The sequence below is a fragment of the Bubalus kerabau genome, chromosome 13, assembly GCF_029407905.1.
Source record: "Bubalus kerabau isolate K-KA32 ecotype Philippines breed swamp buffalo chromosome 13, PCC_UOA_SB_1v2, whole genome shotgun sequence".
NCBI classification, from domain to species: Eukaryota; Metazoa; Chordata; class Mammalia; order Artiodactyla; family Bovidae; genus Bubalus; species Bubalus kerabau.
The window spans coordinates 38,511,876-38,528,762 of NC_073636.1; the positions used below are offsets into that span (position 1 = coordinate 38,511,876).

Sequence of the window (16,887 nt, forward strand, 5' to 3'; positions counted from 1 at the left end):
TGCCACACACGTGCATACGCACACACAGACTAGTTTCTTCCTTTCACAGCTGCTGCTGCTAAGTCGCTTCAGTCGTGTCCGACTCTGTGCGACCCCACAGATGGCAGCCCACCAGGCTCCCCCATCCCTGGGATTCTCTAGGCAAGAACACTGGAGTGGGTTCCATTTCCTCCTCCAATGCATGAAAGTGAAAAGTGAAAGTGAAGTTGCTCAGTCGTGTCCAACCCTCAGCGACCCCATGGACTGTAGCCTACCAGGCTCCTCCATCCATGGGATTTTCCAGGCCAGAGTACTGGAGTGGCTAAAACCCTTCATCTACTGCTTCCCTGATAGCTCAACTGGTGAAGTATCTGCCTGCAATGCAGGAGAGCCCGGTTCGATTGCTGAGTTGGGAAGATCCACTGGAGAAGGGATAGGCTACCTACTCCAGTATTCTTGGGCTTCCCTGGTGGCTCAGCTGGTAAAGAATCTGACTGCAATGTGGGAGACCTGGGTTGGATCCCTGGGTTGGGAAGATCCCCTGGAGAAGGGAAAGGCAGAATACTGCAGTATTCTGGCTTGGAGAACAACATGGACTGTACAGTCCATGGGGTCACAAAGAGTCTGACACAACTGAATGACCTTCACCTACTATTTGATCTCATGAAGTCTCCCTACCAAAAGTTCCCACTGTATCAAGTCCACAACTCTTTACAAAGCAGTCTTACTTTATGTTCAACCCAAGATCAAAGAGAAAAATTTGAGGAAAAAAATTTACCTTTACCACCAATAAAGATTACTCAGCAACATGGACAGAGCTGCCTGAGCTTAGGATTGTGTCATCTGAGTTTGAGACACAAAAGGCAACAGAGAGAAGAGAAGGCTGCCTGTTCCTGGTGGAATTCTTGTGTTTAGGTAAAGGTACCACACTTCCCAGGTCTTTCAGATGTAAGTATTTTAACCTCATTTTATCACTCACCAGCTACCCAGCACCCCCCAGCACAACATGCAAGCTTTTTATGTCCTGCTCTTGAGGATGAGGCTGGCAACACTTGCATTTGTGCCCCATACCACAGGCACTATAATGAGACCCAAGGGCTTGTGGAGCTACCCCTCGGAAACAAGTAAACCATAAACTCTTCTGACAGAAAACACGTACCACAGGTTAACATAAGCAACTATTGAGAAAACTACAGTTTTCTCTCCAGATCATGTATCAGTCTGAACAACTTACACCAAATGTGTAAAAAGGAAGAGGGGAAGTCAAGCCAAGGACCCAGTGTCTGTACTGAAAGTCAGTTGCTCTTGCACCTTCACTATTACCTATGTATTTATGTTTTGCCTTTGGGGTACGAGACAGTTGAGAAATTTCACTTTCCCCTTTTAGAGGGGGGTAAATGTCTTCTTACGAGTTACTCCGTAGGGACTTCCCTGATGGTCCAGTGACTGAGACTGCGCTACCCAGTGCGGGGAGGGGGCAGGTTAGATCTCTGGTCAGGGAGCTGGGCAGCTAAAATACATAATCTTTTTTTTTTTTTTTAAGGAGTAACTCAATGGCTAATCAGAAAATATACAGGTGTTGGGGGTAAGGTATCCTTTCAGGGTGGGGGTTGAAGGAGCAAGTTTCTCACAGTAATGTAAAGATACTTCTCAATTTAGACCCATAGAAAACAAATCTGCTATTCATGCAAGACAAGATGTCCCACCATCCCTTCTCTCTATAAAGCTGGGTTCACTGAAAGGTTGTTTCCGTAAATACTACCTAACTTCACTGCATGTGCCTGTCACCACTGGTCAATGGTACCATATCCTAATTTCCTCAAGCAATCAGGACAACAGAGAGCAACATATTTAAAAAGCAGGCTTTTAAACCATGTTCTACCCTGCAGCACAGTCTCAGTCAACTTCAATTCTACCCCACACCACTTTGGCATCAGAGCCTCAGGTTTCCACTGTCCAAAGTGGCCGGTGAACTCCAACACGGTAAGCGCAGCAGCCTTTGTAACCCTCCACTACCCAGAACCCTTCACCATCTTTTGATCAGGTTCCTCAATACTGGGTGAAGGCTAATTCTATTAATGTCAAAGACAGTCAACAATGCTTATGTTTTATGCTATTTCTTTAGAATTTATCAAACATCTGAAAAAAACTAGAAACAAACTGGCACATTAAAGATTAGCCTCTAACATAAGCTGACCTACCCCACCATACCATCTTAGAAAGTCTAAACTGGTGATTCTCAACCAAGACATTTGACAATATCTGCATTTATTTTTGACGGCCACTAAGGAAGCCCAAAATGTCTGTCAGTAGTGCTCAGATTAAGAAACCCTGGTTCAAGCTGAAGTCCTACATTATTAGATCTTAGTCTCTTACTAGGTCTCAAACCAAAGGAGAACTTAGATCTCAGAATCCAAAAAATTCTCGCATAATCTCCCTGGGCCATTTCTTCCCACAGCACATCAAGTGGGCAGATCGTGATCTGTCACGGTAGCATTCACAAAGAGAGATCTTAAGACACTCTGTGCAAGCTGCTGATCCAGAACTAAGGCGTGGGCAACTGAGAACTCATACTTCTCGAATTTAAAGTCATGCCATAAACACAGTCAGAGAAGGCAATGGCACCCCACTCCAGTACTGTTGCCTGGAAAAATCCCATGGACGGAGGGGCCTGGTGGGCTGCCATCTGTGGGGTCGCACAGAGTCGGACACGACTGAAGCGACTTAGCAGCATAAACACAGTGGAAAATTCCAGCCCACAAGAATCAGTTACTCTGGACTTTACAGTATTGGTGAAAATTCAGGTTGTCCCTGTAATATAAGTTATAGGACACTCCATCTAGGCTGGTAGAGTGGTGTCCCTACAGACAACTTCCACATGTGTTAACTGCCTGCAAACCAGAGCAGTAGCAGGTGAAACACTGATGACTGGCTCTGAAAAGGAAAACACCATCCAAAGCCTAGGTAACCAACTAGTGACAAGTTAAGGTGAAAGTAACAAGGCCAGGCTGCAGTGGGGAGCAGGCTTACAAAGCTTCTGTGTACATTGGCACATTGACTTCAGCTCACTAACAAGAGTCAAAAAATACCCCAGGAGACAATCAGGACCCACACTCCATTTGCCACAGGTTGGCGAGATGCACAGGATCACAACACACACTGAGTCTGTAGGTGGGAATCTAAGTGTGATGTTTAAAGGACCTTGAGGTGAACAGGAGACCTGGAGAACATGCAAATGACTGGAGGCCTGAATAAAATATCTTAGGGGAACAAAGTTCTGCATAACCCAATTTCCCCCCCCAACCATTTAAAAACTACAGACACCTGAGGATGTTGATCCAGCCAGTGTTTGTTGGGCAGGGTGGGGGGGACGGGACGGCGCCTCAGTACTGCACTAATTTATCTTGGAGATGAACCTAAGGGTATCAAAGTTCTAGTTAACTGTTTCAGGGGCTAGACTTGGCAAAACCTTACTTTCCTAAACTTAAGGAACATAACACAATCTTTCCCATCAGTACAGAATTAGTTAAAAACTAAATTAACCATGCAACTGCTTTCTGGGCAAGGGGACAAATCAACACCATCAGCTCAAATGGAAACCACTAAATGGAAGCACCAGGCTACTGGATACAGGCCAATTCTCCTGTTTTGCGAGCCAAAAGTTCTGTAGACGGATTAAAAATCCTCGAGATCAACTATGCTCCCTGACTTATTAGTGGGGCCAACCTTGAAGAACCCCTATCCTCATGGAAATCCCTAAGCAGACAATCGGAAAATTTGAACTTCTAATATTTTCAGCAAAAAAGCAAAACTTTTCAGTTAACAAAGCTATATTACAGCAATATAACTGTCTGCCCAAGATCTGTCCGCCTGTTATTTCACTCTTGTCCCATTTGGAACTCCCTTTTTTGGTGAACATTAAAAACCATTTTAATGTTGGTTTCTTAAAAACCTCAGAGCTCAGTTGGTAAAGAATCTGCCTGCAATGCGGGAGACCTGGGTTCGATCCCTGGGTTGGGAAGAGCCCCTGGAGAATTCCATGAACTATACAGTCCATGGGGTCGAAGAGTCGAACAAGCCTGAACTTTCACTTCAACAACCATCTTAATCCATATCACAGGACCAATATCAGAGATGAGAAAGAAAAACGAAGCTGTGTTAAGAGTAACATTTAAATTTCCTATTTCCTTACTTCTGCAATTAAAAAAAAAAATCGGGGCAATAATTCTATATAGTCCTTTCCTGCAGTCACTAAAACCAGAAGGAAGTAGCCTTCACAATCCTGTCCTGCTGGAGGGTCAGAGGGTGGTGAAGGTACTTAAAACCAAGCAGGGCTATACAATACTAACAAACAGAAAGGTCCACTGAAATTTTAAACGGCAGTGTAAAACTAATTACGGGTTGAAAAAGGAGATGCAAGGTGGGGGATATCAAAATTTCTATTCGGTCATCTAAACTTCTAGAGAGAAAACTACCTTTGGAGTCCCAAGTTCCCACTTCCGGCTTTAGGGAGGGAAAAAAAAATTTTTCAGCTTTCAAAGAAATAAAAACACCCCCAACGAAAACGCTCTCCTTACACTTTTAGTAACTAACCCAGCAGCCGTACAACCGCCACTTATTAGATGAAAAGGTCTGTCCAAAGACCTGTGGACCAAAAAACGTGCTTTGGTTTCTAAAGCGATGCCTTCCAGACTAAATCTGAGAGCACCTCGAGTTCCTAGATTACCATTTTTCAATTTTCTGTTAGAAACTTTTTTGTTGACGGTTCTGCACAAACCGCTGTGGCTCACACCAACCCCTGTATTCTCCAAAGTAACTTGTCAAGACAGGACCAATAAAAGCGGAGACCTAATTCGATCTTTAATAGGCTACGGTGACATGCATTTTAGATCTCCAGATTCGAGTGGCAGGGAAGGATAATTTAACATCCACACACGTCTAAAGGGCGAAAAGTTCAGCTATTTGAGAACCTCATAAAATGACACAAGTACCGCAGCGGCGCACTGAGCGCCTTAGTGAAGTTGCAGGGAACACGGGTCCAACTTCGGCCTGGGCGGAATTTCCCCAAAATTTCTGGAGGGGGTGGGGGCGGTTCGGAGCTTCGCTGCACCGCGCAAAGTGGGTCTCACGTGCACCGCCGGGCTCCCCGGGGGAGAGCTGTGTACCGCACAGGCACAGCGTGCGCCCTCTGCCCGGGTCCCGGGAGCGCCCCGGACCACGCGGAGGGAGGGCGGCGGGGTCCCCTGGGGGCCCGTGAAAGGAGCGTGGGGCCCAGAGGCCCGGTGGGGCCTCCCGGCCCGGAGCCCGAGAGCGACCAGGGCCTCACCTTACTGCGGTCCTCCTCCTGCTGCTGCAACACCTCGGGAACCGCGGCCATGGCGACGCGGATCTCGAGCGGGGCCGCCTGGCTGTGCGAGGAGAGAAGAGGCTGGGCCGCCGCCACCGCCGGGGCGCCTCTCAGGGGAAGGGGCGGCCGCGGCCCCGCCTCCGCCAGCCTCCCTGCCCGACGGCGGCGGGAGGCCTCGAGATTCCGCCACCGTCCCAGCAGCCCCGGGAAAGGCGAGCGGCGCCCCCACGTGCTCCCCCAGGGCGGCCTCCCCCGTCCCCGCTGCCGTCCATCTTGGAGCCGGGCAAAGAAGCGACGCGGGGGCCTACCCTCGCTCCGGGCCACCCGGAAGCCGCCAACCGCAGGGCCGCCCTGGGGACGCGGAAACCCAGGGACTCTAGCAGCGAGGTGCGTCTCAAGAAAGGGCAGGCGCGCCTGTGCCGGGGGAATTTATTACTCAGCCAGAGCCCAAGATGGCGACGAGCTCTGACGTCATGAGATCTCGCGAGGAGAAATGGCGCGCTTTGGAGGCGCCCGGGCTCCCGCCGGAAGGGAGGGTTTCCCCACAGAACGCTGGAAAATGCACGAAGCTGGGGGACCAGGGATAGGGGCGGGTCATGAGCGCCGCAGTGCTTGCTGGGGCCGCCCTGCCTGGGCGGGGCCTAGCCTGAGGGCAAAGCGCGGGACGGACGAAAGGACCGGCCCGTGGAGACGTTCGCGCGCTGAAGCTAGCGGAGGGCACCGGCTTCTGAGGTACCTCCCTGCCGGCTGTTCCCTACCGTGATTCTCGCGCGAGGAGTCGCTGCCGGCCTGGTCCTGTGGGGCTCCGCCGAAGCGCGTACATGGCGGCGGGGCCCTACTGACCGCCCCTGGCGATTCAGACCGGGCGGGAGCGCGAGTGCCCAGTCTTGAATGGATCCTAGCGGCGCCCACTGTAGGGGATGTGAGGGGTTAGATGAGAGCTGTCCCTCCATGCTGCTTATCAGAAAGTCTGATTTTCAGTCTTATGGTTACCTGGGGAGAAGGGGGGAGGAATAAATGGCAGATTTGGGAGTGACATATTGTTGCTCTTGTTCAGTCGTGCCCGACTCTTTGCGACCCATGGACTGCAGCCCAGCCGGTGGACTGCAGCACGCCAGACTTCTGTCCTCCACCGTCTTCTGGCGTTTGATCAAATCCATGCCCATCAAGTTGGTGACGTGAGCTTTCCTGGTGGCTCAGACGGTGAAGATAGTGGTGCTCTCTCACCGTCTTATCTTCTCTTGCCCCCTTCTTCCTTTGCCTTCAATCTTTGCCAGCATCAGGGTCTTATTGGAAAGACCCAATCTTTCCTTATTGGAAAGACCGCTCTTCACATCAGGTGGCCAAACTATTGGAACTTCAGCAGCAGCCCTTCCAGTGACTATTCAAGGTTGATTTCCTTTAGGATTGACTGGGTTTGATCTCTTGGCTGTCCAAGGGACTCTCAAGAGTCTTCTTCAGCACCACAATTTGAAAGGGTTGTGGCACATACCCCACTACTTCTGAAGAAAGAAATGGTAACCCACTCCAGTATTCTTGCCTAGAGAGTCCATGGGGTAGCAAAGAGTCGGACACCACAGCACATATGCAAACAAGGACCTGCTGTAAAGCACAGAAAACTCTACTCGATACTCTGCAGTGGCCTATATGGGATAAGAATCTTAAAAGAGAGGGGATATATGTGTATGTATAACTGACTCACTTTGCTCTACACCTGAAACTAATATAACACTGTAAATCGGCTATACTCCAATAAAAAAATTTTTTTTTCCAGAAATCTGATGTTTAGGGATTAGTGGTTAAACTGCTAAATGTGACCACCAGGCCCCTCTAGCGTCCTGTCCTGTGTTTCTTTGTATCACACAGCTCCCTTCATAGGCCGCAGTTGGCACCATAGTGAGTGTTAGGGACACGTTGTTCCAAGCTGTCTACTATTTCACATTTAACAAATGCTGGTGCTTCAAAAGTAGTTTTGTACAAATAGTACGAATTCAAAGCTCAGCTGCAGGACAAGAAATTGATTGATAAGCTGTTGGGACAAGGAATAGCAACTTTATTTGGAAAGCCAGCAGACCCAGAGGATGGTGGACTAGTGCCCCAAAGAGCCATTTTTCCAGAGTTAGAATTGAGACTCCTTTTATCCTAAAAGAGGAGGGCATGGCACTGGTTGTTGCACACTTATTGGTGCAGGAATCCTTTGTTCTTGTAGCTGTCCAGGGAGGTCTGGTCACAATGCTCCTAAAAACCTCAAACGACAATTATTTTCTGTTCTGTAACTTTTTATGCTTGGAAACGTGTTAATACCTTTAAAGATCAGAACTGTGAGAATGGGCCCTCCTGTATATTCCAGGCTATAGGCATAACATTCTCCTACAAAAGGTGCAAAGCCCACATTAAGCCCCGGCAGGGAACTACGGTTAGAATTAAAAGAATAGATCCAATATGGAGTCAGGTTTGTTCTCTGTTAAAACATGTCGAAAAACTTATTGAATGCAATTTTAAAGAGCAGTATCATACCGTTGCAGCTTTCACTTTGATAGTTCAAACATTTAACACATCTAACACCACTTTCTCTTTGATAGGAAAGCAAAAATTAAAAAGGCCTTCAACGTTACAAGTATACCAGAGGGAAGTGAAAAAAAGTCTAAAAATGGAGGTATTTCAGACCATCTGCAGACAGCTTCAGAGTTCAAAGAGATTTTTTGTAGAAGCAGCCCCCCGTGTTGTTTTCTCCACTTCCTCTTATTTGTGTGGCCGGAAGAAAAGAGTGAACCCTTATGAACAAGTGGACCAGGAAAAATACTCTGATTTGGTCAGGTCTGTCTTGTCATTCAGAGGCCATGCTCGGACTCCACAGTCTCTGTTCGAGGAAGATGCTTTACTCTATGGACCGGTGAGTAAGAGTAAGGCCCCAAAGCAAGAAGAAGAAGCAGGAGTTCCACAAAACTGGTTTCCTCTGTTCAATCCAGAGAAAAGCATAAAACCAGACCCGGCAAGGGATCCTTCAGTTCCTCTGAAAATCCCTTTGCAAAGGAATGCGATACCAAGCGTGACCCGAGTCCTGCAGCAGACCATGACGTCAGAACAGACTTTCTACCTGGAGAAGTGGAGGCAGCGCATGATTCTGGAACTAGGAGAGGATGGCTTTGCCGAATATACTTCAAGTAATCTTCTCAATCCTGATTCTTACGGTTATTATGTTTCCCAGAGTAGAAGGCACCCCTATAGCTAAGGAGGAGCTCTTTCAGATGATAGTATTAACAGCGTTTTTTTATAACTCACTTCATTATCATGACAACCCTATGAAGCACAGATACCATTATCCCCATTTTACAGATAAAGCAGAGAGATAAATACTTCGGCTAAAAGATGTATAAAATTCATTTGTTTTATAAGCTATAGACTTAAGTATTAGAATTTCCTGTTTTTTTTTTTTTTTAATGAAATAGTTGATCATCACATAATGGAGTTGTAGTTGTTGCTAGGCTTTCTGTTCAGAATCTAGTAAATGCCCCTTTGGTCTGTTTATCAGCAGTGACTGACTCGTAAATTTAAAGACGCAATAAGTCAGAATGTGTGATCTGTATTTAGATCTTAGTAAACTGAGGTAGATGTTCAGAGCCTGCAACTCCTGTCCTAACTCACTAACTTGAACAACCAAGGAGAATAGCTTTTGTAAAACAGATTCCACCCAAAAGCAAGATGAAAGAAGAGAACGTTAGTACAGGTGAATTCGTTGCTCCCCAGCAGGATCACAGTTGTTAAAGCTAAGTTTGCACTGAGCATCCTTTAGTCCGCACTTCCCAGAGTGCAGGACATGCACCCATACTGGTCCAGAAGCACTTTAATTTTTAATACAGGAGTAATACTTATTTTGAGGCATCTTAGAACAAAGATATGTGTATGCATAACACATTAAACTTGTGGTCACATGTGTTTTAAAGGAAAAATGTTAAGTATTTAGGTGGTGTTTGGATATGGCGAAAATGGTCAAGCCCTATATAAATTCCTCAGCTGCCTCAGCCAAGGACTGCATGCTGGGGCTGACTACCTTCTTAACGTGGTTAATTAGTAACAACAACCAAATTTCTCAGCTTGTTAAACAAGCAACATTTTTTAAAAATATTTTAATGGCATTTTAAGTTTTTTATCTGAAACACTAGAATTTAAAATGGACATTGTTTCCTATGGAAAGTTTTGTTTTGTTATATTCTTTTTAAACCAGAAACAGCTTGTGGGAATCTAAGAAACCTGTTGGGATGTTGTGTACCTAGGTCTGTAGCTCTTGGCACAAAGGAAGGAAGTACTTTGCTGGCTCTTTGATAAAGGAGAGGAGTTGTTTGGTTTGAGCCACCCCAATATCCCAGGAAGAAAGAAAACTGGTTGACTCCATGAAGTCAACTTTATAGATCTAGATTACTATGATATGATTTCTCCGTCAATTTAGGATCAACCTTAAACAGGCAGAATTAATTTTTTTTTTTTTTAATAATGGGGCAGTCACATACAGATTCATGTCATGGCCCAAAATAAAGAAGAAAGAAAAAGAGCAGGAAGGGACGTCCCTGGCAGTCCAGTGGCTCCACTGCAGCAGCGCTAGTTCCATCCCTGGTCAGGGAACTAAGATGCCACATGCTGTACAGTGGGACCAGAAAACCCCAAAACATAGGGTCATTTTCCCAAGCACCAATTTACCTTTGAAGATTGCAGAGGATAAGAAAGTCTGACTTTGATTTATACTTGTATTGATCCTAATGGGAAAGCTGGGGTTTATTTTTTCCGTTTTTTTTTTTGTTTGTTTTGCTACATTGAATATTTGTTAATTCTAAAATACCCATGCTTGTCAGTTAGAATATAGGAGATTCATGATTTTTTTGTTGTTAATATAAGACTTGAAAACACTGCACTTTTATTCCTTTAATTTATTCAAGGAACACTCTAACTTAATTGCTATCTGCAATAATGCTTAAATCTTTTAAAATTTATTTTCACAAGTTGAATCATGTTTAATGTTCTTAACTTTACTGTCCTAAGGGATCCTGTAACCCAGATCCTCATGTTTGCTGCCTTGCACTTTACATGTGAAGAGCTCGCTAGGGGTGAAGACTGCACTGGAGAGTGGGTTGTCTCTTAGCTTGGCTCTTAATAAAGCCATTTTTCTCCTTCCTGTTTTTAACATGTTTGTGTTCTGCTTCATTAAAGCTAATCTGTAGATGAAAACTACACTTCTTTTCCCTAGGTTTTAATTCCATAAGTCTTAAACATTTGTAGGCCTTTTATGTACTGATAAGTCCAGTTAAGCCAGGAAAATTTGGAGTGGAATAACTTAGGTCCTCAGTTGAATTTCACTTCACTTTCTAAGTTGTGTCCCCAGAGCAATTCCATTTTTTGCCAGTAATAGAACTGACCTTTCAAAAATCTTTGTAAAAACAACTTGGCAAAGGTACTATGGTTCAACATTGCCTCATTAGCTGAGATGACTCCCCATTTTCTGTGGGTATGTCTCCAAGCACATCTGTTTCCTCCTCTGTTTCTGTGTGTCACTCTACCTGATGGCCCCTGAGTTTTCTTCTTGCTCTACTGGGTGATGGGCTGGAGTGAGCATGGACTCTGAGGCCAGGCCCAGGCAGCTTTTTGCTTTTGGGCAGTTTAATAGCCACTGCCTGGGCCTCATTAAAATGGGGGTGAAGAGCCTTATCTTGCCAGGTTGCTGTGTTTGAAAGATAAGTTTGAAAGTGCCAAACTTAGTGCTTAGCATAGCAACACCCTCTGTCTTTCCTTCCTTAATCAAGAGTCAAGTGAATATATAATATATCTCGCACTTGTTGAATGTTTGTGTCCTCTTTTTCTTAACTTAAAAGTGTATGAGGAAAAAAAAAACGAGGACAGAGCCACTATCTCTGCTCTCATCCTAAAAGCAAGCGCAGGTGCAGAATGTCATGTTTTCCTCCCCTCCCCCAAGCCCCACAACGTTAATCCCTGCATGCCTTGATTTTCATGCCTTTCCTGTCACTAAGCCTATTGGTAAAGGACGCCTCCACCAGTGTTCATAAGTCAGATTTGGTTGTAAAAAGAACCATAAACAAGTGCAGTTCTCTAAATGTCTAACAACTGTCACAGCTGGTTAACTTCCTGGTTACCTACATTAAATGAATTCTAAGATTCACAGTGCTGTGTGAATTCACTAGGTGTGGTCCTGCAGCCCCCAAATCTTCAATTCTAGCTTTGGCCTAATTCTACTAGAAATGCTTCATTTTAATCCATTGTATTATCTAAGCTCTTCTAGTCCCTTTTGTTCTCAAAGTGCGTTCTTAGATTTCACAGGAGGCCGAAATACAGTTTCTTAGAGGTTATCACTTAAAGGAAATTCATGTGATTTTTAATTTCACTCTTCAGAGTCTTATAGAGTATTTGTTCTTTAGTACTAGCTTTGTTTGGGGTATTTTTTGTTGTCCCTTTCTTCTGATTTTCTTTTCAGACATGTTTTTACAAGGGAAGCAGTTTCATGAAGCCTTGGAAAGCATACTTTCACCCCAGGGGAACTTAAAAGAGAGAGATGAAAGTCTTCTTGAATCTGGCTACATCCAAAGTGTGCAGCATGTTTTGAAAGACATCAGTGGAGTGCGGGCCCTGGAAAGTGCGGTTAAACATGAGACCTTACAGTATGTGGGTCTGCTGGACTGTGTGGCTGATTATCAGTAAGTATATTTGATTTTTCACATCAAGTGTGGAGGTGAGTTAATTCTGGATGGACGCATGGTTCCCATCCAGCACTAGTTTTTCCTCTCAACTCCTGCTTCAAGGTAGAGCCTGTGCTAAGTCACATCAGGTGAGAGCCACATCATCCTTGTCAATCTAAGTGCCCAAGTCAGGGTGTTTGGCGGAGGAAAGGTGTAACTGTCCAGTATGGCTAGGATGGCCTGTTTTCCAGCATGTCCGCCCGCCCCCCCACCCTCAGGCAAGGTACCAGCCATAAGATCCAATCTGATTCCTGCATTGTTTTTCCTGTTTCTCTAAAAATGACACCTTGGTCCATTGGCCCTGAAAATCAACTTTCTTCAAGGCTTCCATGCAGTGTTTGACATGCATAGGAACACTGAGCTCACTAAAACTTCCTGTGATCTTTAAATTGCTGCTGTTACTGTTTTCCCCACTTACTCCAGATTTCAAGGGTAGATATAATCTGCAGATATCCATATTCCCCAAAAAAGCATGTGAGCAATAAAGACGGTGGGGGCAAAATCTGTTAGTGTAACCTTTGGAACTCTGGTTAAAAGGTACTGGGCTCTGGAGACACGCTGCCTGAGTTTGGTTTCTGGGTTTTCTTCTTAACTTTGGGCTACTTATTTAGCTTCTCTGTACCTCCATTTGTTCATCTGTAAAATAGGACAAATAATAGTACTTACCTCACAGGTTTGTTACAGAGGTTAAATGAGACATTCCTGGTACAGTACTTAAAATGTATACTATCTGTTCAGAAAGTGTCAGCCTTGTTATTTTGACCCTCTTCTGTCTTTTTAACTGCTGTTTAGTCTGAATGAACTGTATCCACTTCCATATTTGGAGCTCTCAGGTTATTTCTAGAGTTTCAGAGTTACAAACTGTAGCAGTAACCAGGTCTCCTTGTGTTCTGTCCAGACAGTTTTTTTCGGCAGGTGCACAGGTTCATTGGTTTGTTTTGGTGAGCAACCTATGAGATATGAGTAAATCCAGTCGATCTGAAGTAGGCCTGGGCACAAATAGTTCTTAAATTCTCCAGGCACTTGTCACTTGCACCCAGGATATCAAACCATTGCTCTGTGGTACAGACCTGAAAGGGAAATTGTGGGGTCACAGGGAACAGGTGTTTTAACACTGTGTCTCATCATTCCAGTCTGCGTTTCAAAATAAATTAGGGTAAGCACCTTTTCATTTGTTAAAGAGCTATTTGTGGACTGTCTTACTGCAATTTTAATTTGGGTTTATACTATTAAGATTTTTTTTCCATAATATTAAGTTCTATAAGTAATAGTACATTTCTGGAAACAGTGGTACATGGCAGAAGTCGATACTGTAGGCTATTTTGATTTTATCGAGAGAACTGGGAATGGCAGCCCCCTGGGGATGCTAGGGCCTCTCTTTGTTTGCAGAGATTGTCAAGCTTTACAGAATGGAAAACAGTTACAAAGATGATGTGTAACCTCTACATCTGCACCATCCAGTAGGGCAGCAGTGGGCCCTATAGACCACTAAGCACTTGACTGGGGCTGGTCCAAACTGACGTGTGCTGTAAATACACAAACTAGATTTCAGGAAGTTTGCACAAAAAACAATGTAAAATATCTCATTAACAACTTTTTAATGTTAATTATATACTGAAATGATCATATTTTGGATATATTGGGTTAAATAAAATGTTAAGATTTTACGTTTCTTTTTGGATGTAACTACTGGAAAATTTTAAATGGTGTGTATAGCTCACATTTTCTTTCTTTTAGATAGCGCTCCTCTAGCCTGGTTTTATAAATACCTTGCATAGGTTCTAACTCCAGGGCTATGTTAACAGGAAGATCTCCCTCTGAACAGCTGGTTTTGAACCTGAAGTCAAGGCAGAGCAGTAAGAGTGCTTGAGGGTCACTGGTTCTCAACCCATCCGCCTTGCAGTCCTTTTGACATGTGCGGTTGGCAAGTGTAAAACCCTACCAGGATGGGGGAGAGGGAGGAATGTACTAGTTATTTTACTAAAAAAAAATGTGGCAGGACTTTTTTTCTTTTCCCAAGATCCCTAATAGAAAGTAATATATCCCTGCCCTGTGTGTAAACTTCTAGGACAGGAACCAGGTCTTCTCATTTGAATTTCTACATATTGCTGGTACCTTTTAAGTGTTGATGGACTTGAGCTCCAGGTTTGCTCTCTGAGGCGCCATGATGCTTGGTCCCTTACAATGGGGACTTTGCTGCTGGTCTTTTGTGGTTCATTCTGATAGACGTTTGAAGCAAAATCAACAAAGATAATAGCAGATGTAGTTTCAATTCCCTTGTCAACTATTAAACTGTAGAGGTCCAAAGAGAAGCCTAGAAAGTTTAGAGGCTTTCTCTGGGGAGACTGTTTCCCAGCCCTGGCCCTGGGCCCTCACTGCAGCCCTGTGGTCAACCCCTTCACACGTCGTCACTGACCTGAATGAGGGGCTCAATACCTCTTCAGTTCCAAGGAAAGCTCAAGAGGGCTGTCTGCTTGGAACTGGGGGCAATGGACGCCATAGTCATTGGGTGACAAGCAGCAAACTATAGTAAGAAGAGGGTTAACCTAACAGAGTCTCAGTTTGAGCTGTCACCTTCAAGGGCTTCCTTTGGTTTCTCTCTAGGGGCAAGCTTTGTGTGATTGATTGGAAGACATCAGAGAAGCCAAAGCCTTTCATCCGAAACACATTTGACAACCCACTGCAAGTCGTGGCGTATGTCGGTGCTGTGAACCATGACGCCAACTACAGCTTTCAGGTCAGGATGCAGAGCCTGGCTTGCTTCAGGCTTTGCCCATGCCAGGCCATAGTGCCTTCAAGTTCTGTCCTGTGTGTATCTGACCTCTTCCTCTGTTCTGTCCTTCTGCACTTCACACAGCACTTTCCCCACTTCCTGGGCTTTTTGTTGTTAATAGTTCTTCAATGATCACAGCGGGTTCTTTATGTTCATCTTTCTGTTCTTGTGTATCATCAGCCCATCTTAGAAACTGAGGCGGGAGCTCTCACTGCTGATTGTTTTGCTCTGGGCTTGCCCTGGAGTGAGAAGGGACCAAGCCTCAGTCCTGGTGCTGCTGCAAACTCTGGAATCACCCTGCTCTTTCCTAGGTGCAGTGCGGCTTGATCGTGGTGGCCTACAAAAACGGGTCCCCCGCCCACCCACATTTCATGGATGCCAAGCTCTGCTCCCAGTACTGGGCAAAGTGGCTTCTTCGACTGGAAGAATATACAAAGAAGGAAAAGAACCAGAATATCCAGAAACTAGATTAGGGGCAGGAAGCCTCATGGGAACAGGAAGCGCTTGTTCACAGTCGGGAAGTTGTGTCGCTGTTTGCTGTGATCCGAGATCAGGTGCCATAGGGTCTGAGAGCTGCATCAACACAGGCGCAACCAGTAACTTGGTGGAATTACTGCAACCAAAAAGGTGAAGCCAGAAAAGTTAAATTCAAAGAATCAGACTCGTGCCCATAAAAGACCAGCTCCGCTACCTCTGGCTGGCATTTCCCTGGATAAGGGGCAGGCAGCACTGGACTGGCACAGTGTTGGTGACTCTCAGACCTTCTGTGTCCAGGGCAGGACATTCAGTCTTCACACTGAGACATTCAGGGCGGTGAAGTTTGGTGTGCCAAGCGCTTCCCTGGGGCACACCACGGGGATGGGGCCACACACCCCCAGGGTGTGTATGCAGTGAGAATTCCTATCAGCTAACTGCTTCTGCCAGTGGAGGTTCCTAAATCATGCCTTAGGTTTTGGGGTTCCCTGTATTTCATATGAGGAAGAAAGCATCCATTTACCATTTTTAAAGAATAAACATGTGATCTCTTAGCCTCCAGTAAACATTGCTCTCTGGAAAGATGGTGCACACTCCCCATATCGTTGCATTGCCCTTTGGCCTTCCTCCAGGTAATTCTCAGAAGCAGCTGGGCCCTCTCTGAGAACCGTACTTCTGGGTATTTTGGTAGCTATCTTCTGGTTTGAGTCAAGGAACCGTGTACATGGAGAAAATTGTTTATGGAATTTTCCAGCTACAGGGAATAATAATGACATGTTTTGGGTTGTTTTTTTTTGTTTTTTTCTGTGATCAGTGATAAAATTGATTAGTAGTCACTGGGTTTGGGAAACCTAAATAAACGCCCACTACCGCCCTGAGGGATGGCTCCCTGTTTCATGGAGTAGGTTAGCACTTAAGTTACAGTTGCTATCTTAAAATAGTAGGTGCTACAGTCACTTTTTGCTTTCATTAGCCATTAATTATAAGAAATAAAAGATGAAGTAAAGGCTTTTGGTTTTGCTTTTTATTTAAATGTGTGCATTTACAGGGTGATTTCACAAACCTGGAATTGTTTAGATTTTGTTTGTAAATTCAGAATCTTAACCCATCTTAATCTTGACCCAGTAGCTTTGGGGTGTGTTACACGCATATGCACACACGGTCACCTCACAGGGAAAGTGAGCTTTGAGTGGGGCGGAGGATTGAGGGAGACTTTGTGATGACTCCCACACCTCTCATGCTTTTCAAGCAGCCTAGTGAGTGAGTGAGTGAAAGTCACTCAGTCGTTTCCAACTCTGCGACCCCATGGACTATAGAATCCATGGAATTCTCCAGGTCAGAATACTGGAGTGGGTAGCCTTTCCCTTCACCAGGGGATCTTCCCAACGCAGGGATCAAACCCAGGTCTCCCACATTGCAGACAGATTCTTTACCAGCTGAGCCACAAAGGAAGCCTCTCAAGCAGCCTGTATTCCTGTAATTTCCGAAGTCAGGAATCACGTGAGACTATTTGGAGTGTCCCAGCTGGTGTGGCCCCAGCCCCACCAAGCACCACCCTGGAGTTCAGAAGCCCA

The 16,887-nt window shown here is 45.2% G+C and overlaps 2 protein-coding genes across 3 annotated transcripts in view; one reads left to right on the forward strand and one right to left on the reverse strand.

Moving 5' to 3' along the window:
- Positions 1-5,876, reverse strand: part of SNX5 (sorting nexin 5) — a 25,264-nt gene extending 19,388 nt beyond the window's left edge. Inside the window, exons 1-2 of one of the 2 annotated variants that reach the window (XM_055544058.1) lie at positions 5,635-5,876; positions 5,306-5,383 (exon numbers count right to left, since the gene is read on the reverse strand). In XM_055544058.1, the coding sequence (XP_055400033.1) occupies positions 5,306-5,356 (51 nt within the window). In that variant the 5' untranslated portion in view covers positions 5,357-5,383; positions 5,635-5,876. Of the gene's footprint in view, positions 1-5,305; positions 5,388-5,634 lie in introns of both variants that reach the window. The other variant, XM_055544057.1, reaches the window with a different exon arrangement.
- Positions 5,876-16,322, forward strand: MGME1 (mitochondrial genome maintenance exonuclease 1). The gene is made up of 5 exons (XM_055544060.1): positions 5,876-6,058; positions 7,909-8,490; positions 11,805-12,024; positions 14,671-14,803; positions 15,151-16,322. Exons 2-5 carry the CDS (start codon positions 7,977-7,979, stop codon positions 15,310-15,312), a joined length of 1,029 nt encoding a protein of 342 aa, XP_055400035.1. The 5' UTR covers positions 5,876-6,058; positions 7,909-7,976; the 3' UTR covers positions 15,313-16,322.
- The last annotated feature ends 565 nt before the right edge of the window (positions 16,323-16,887 follow it).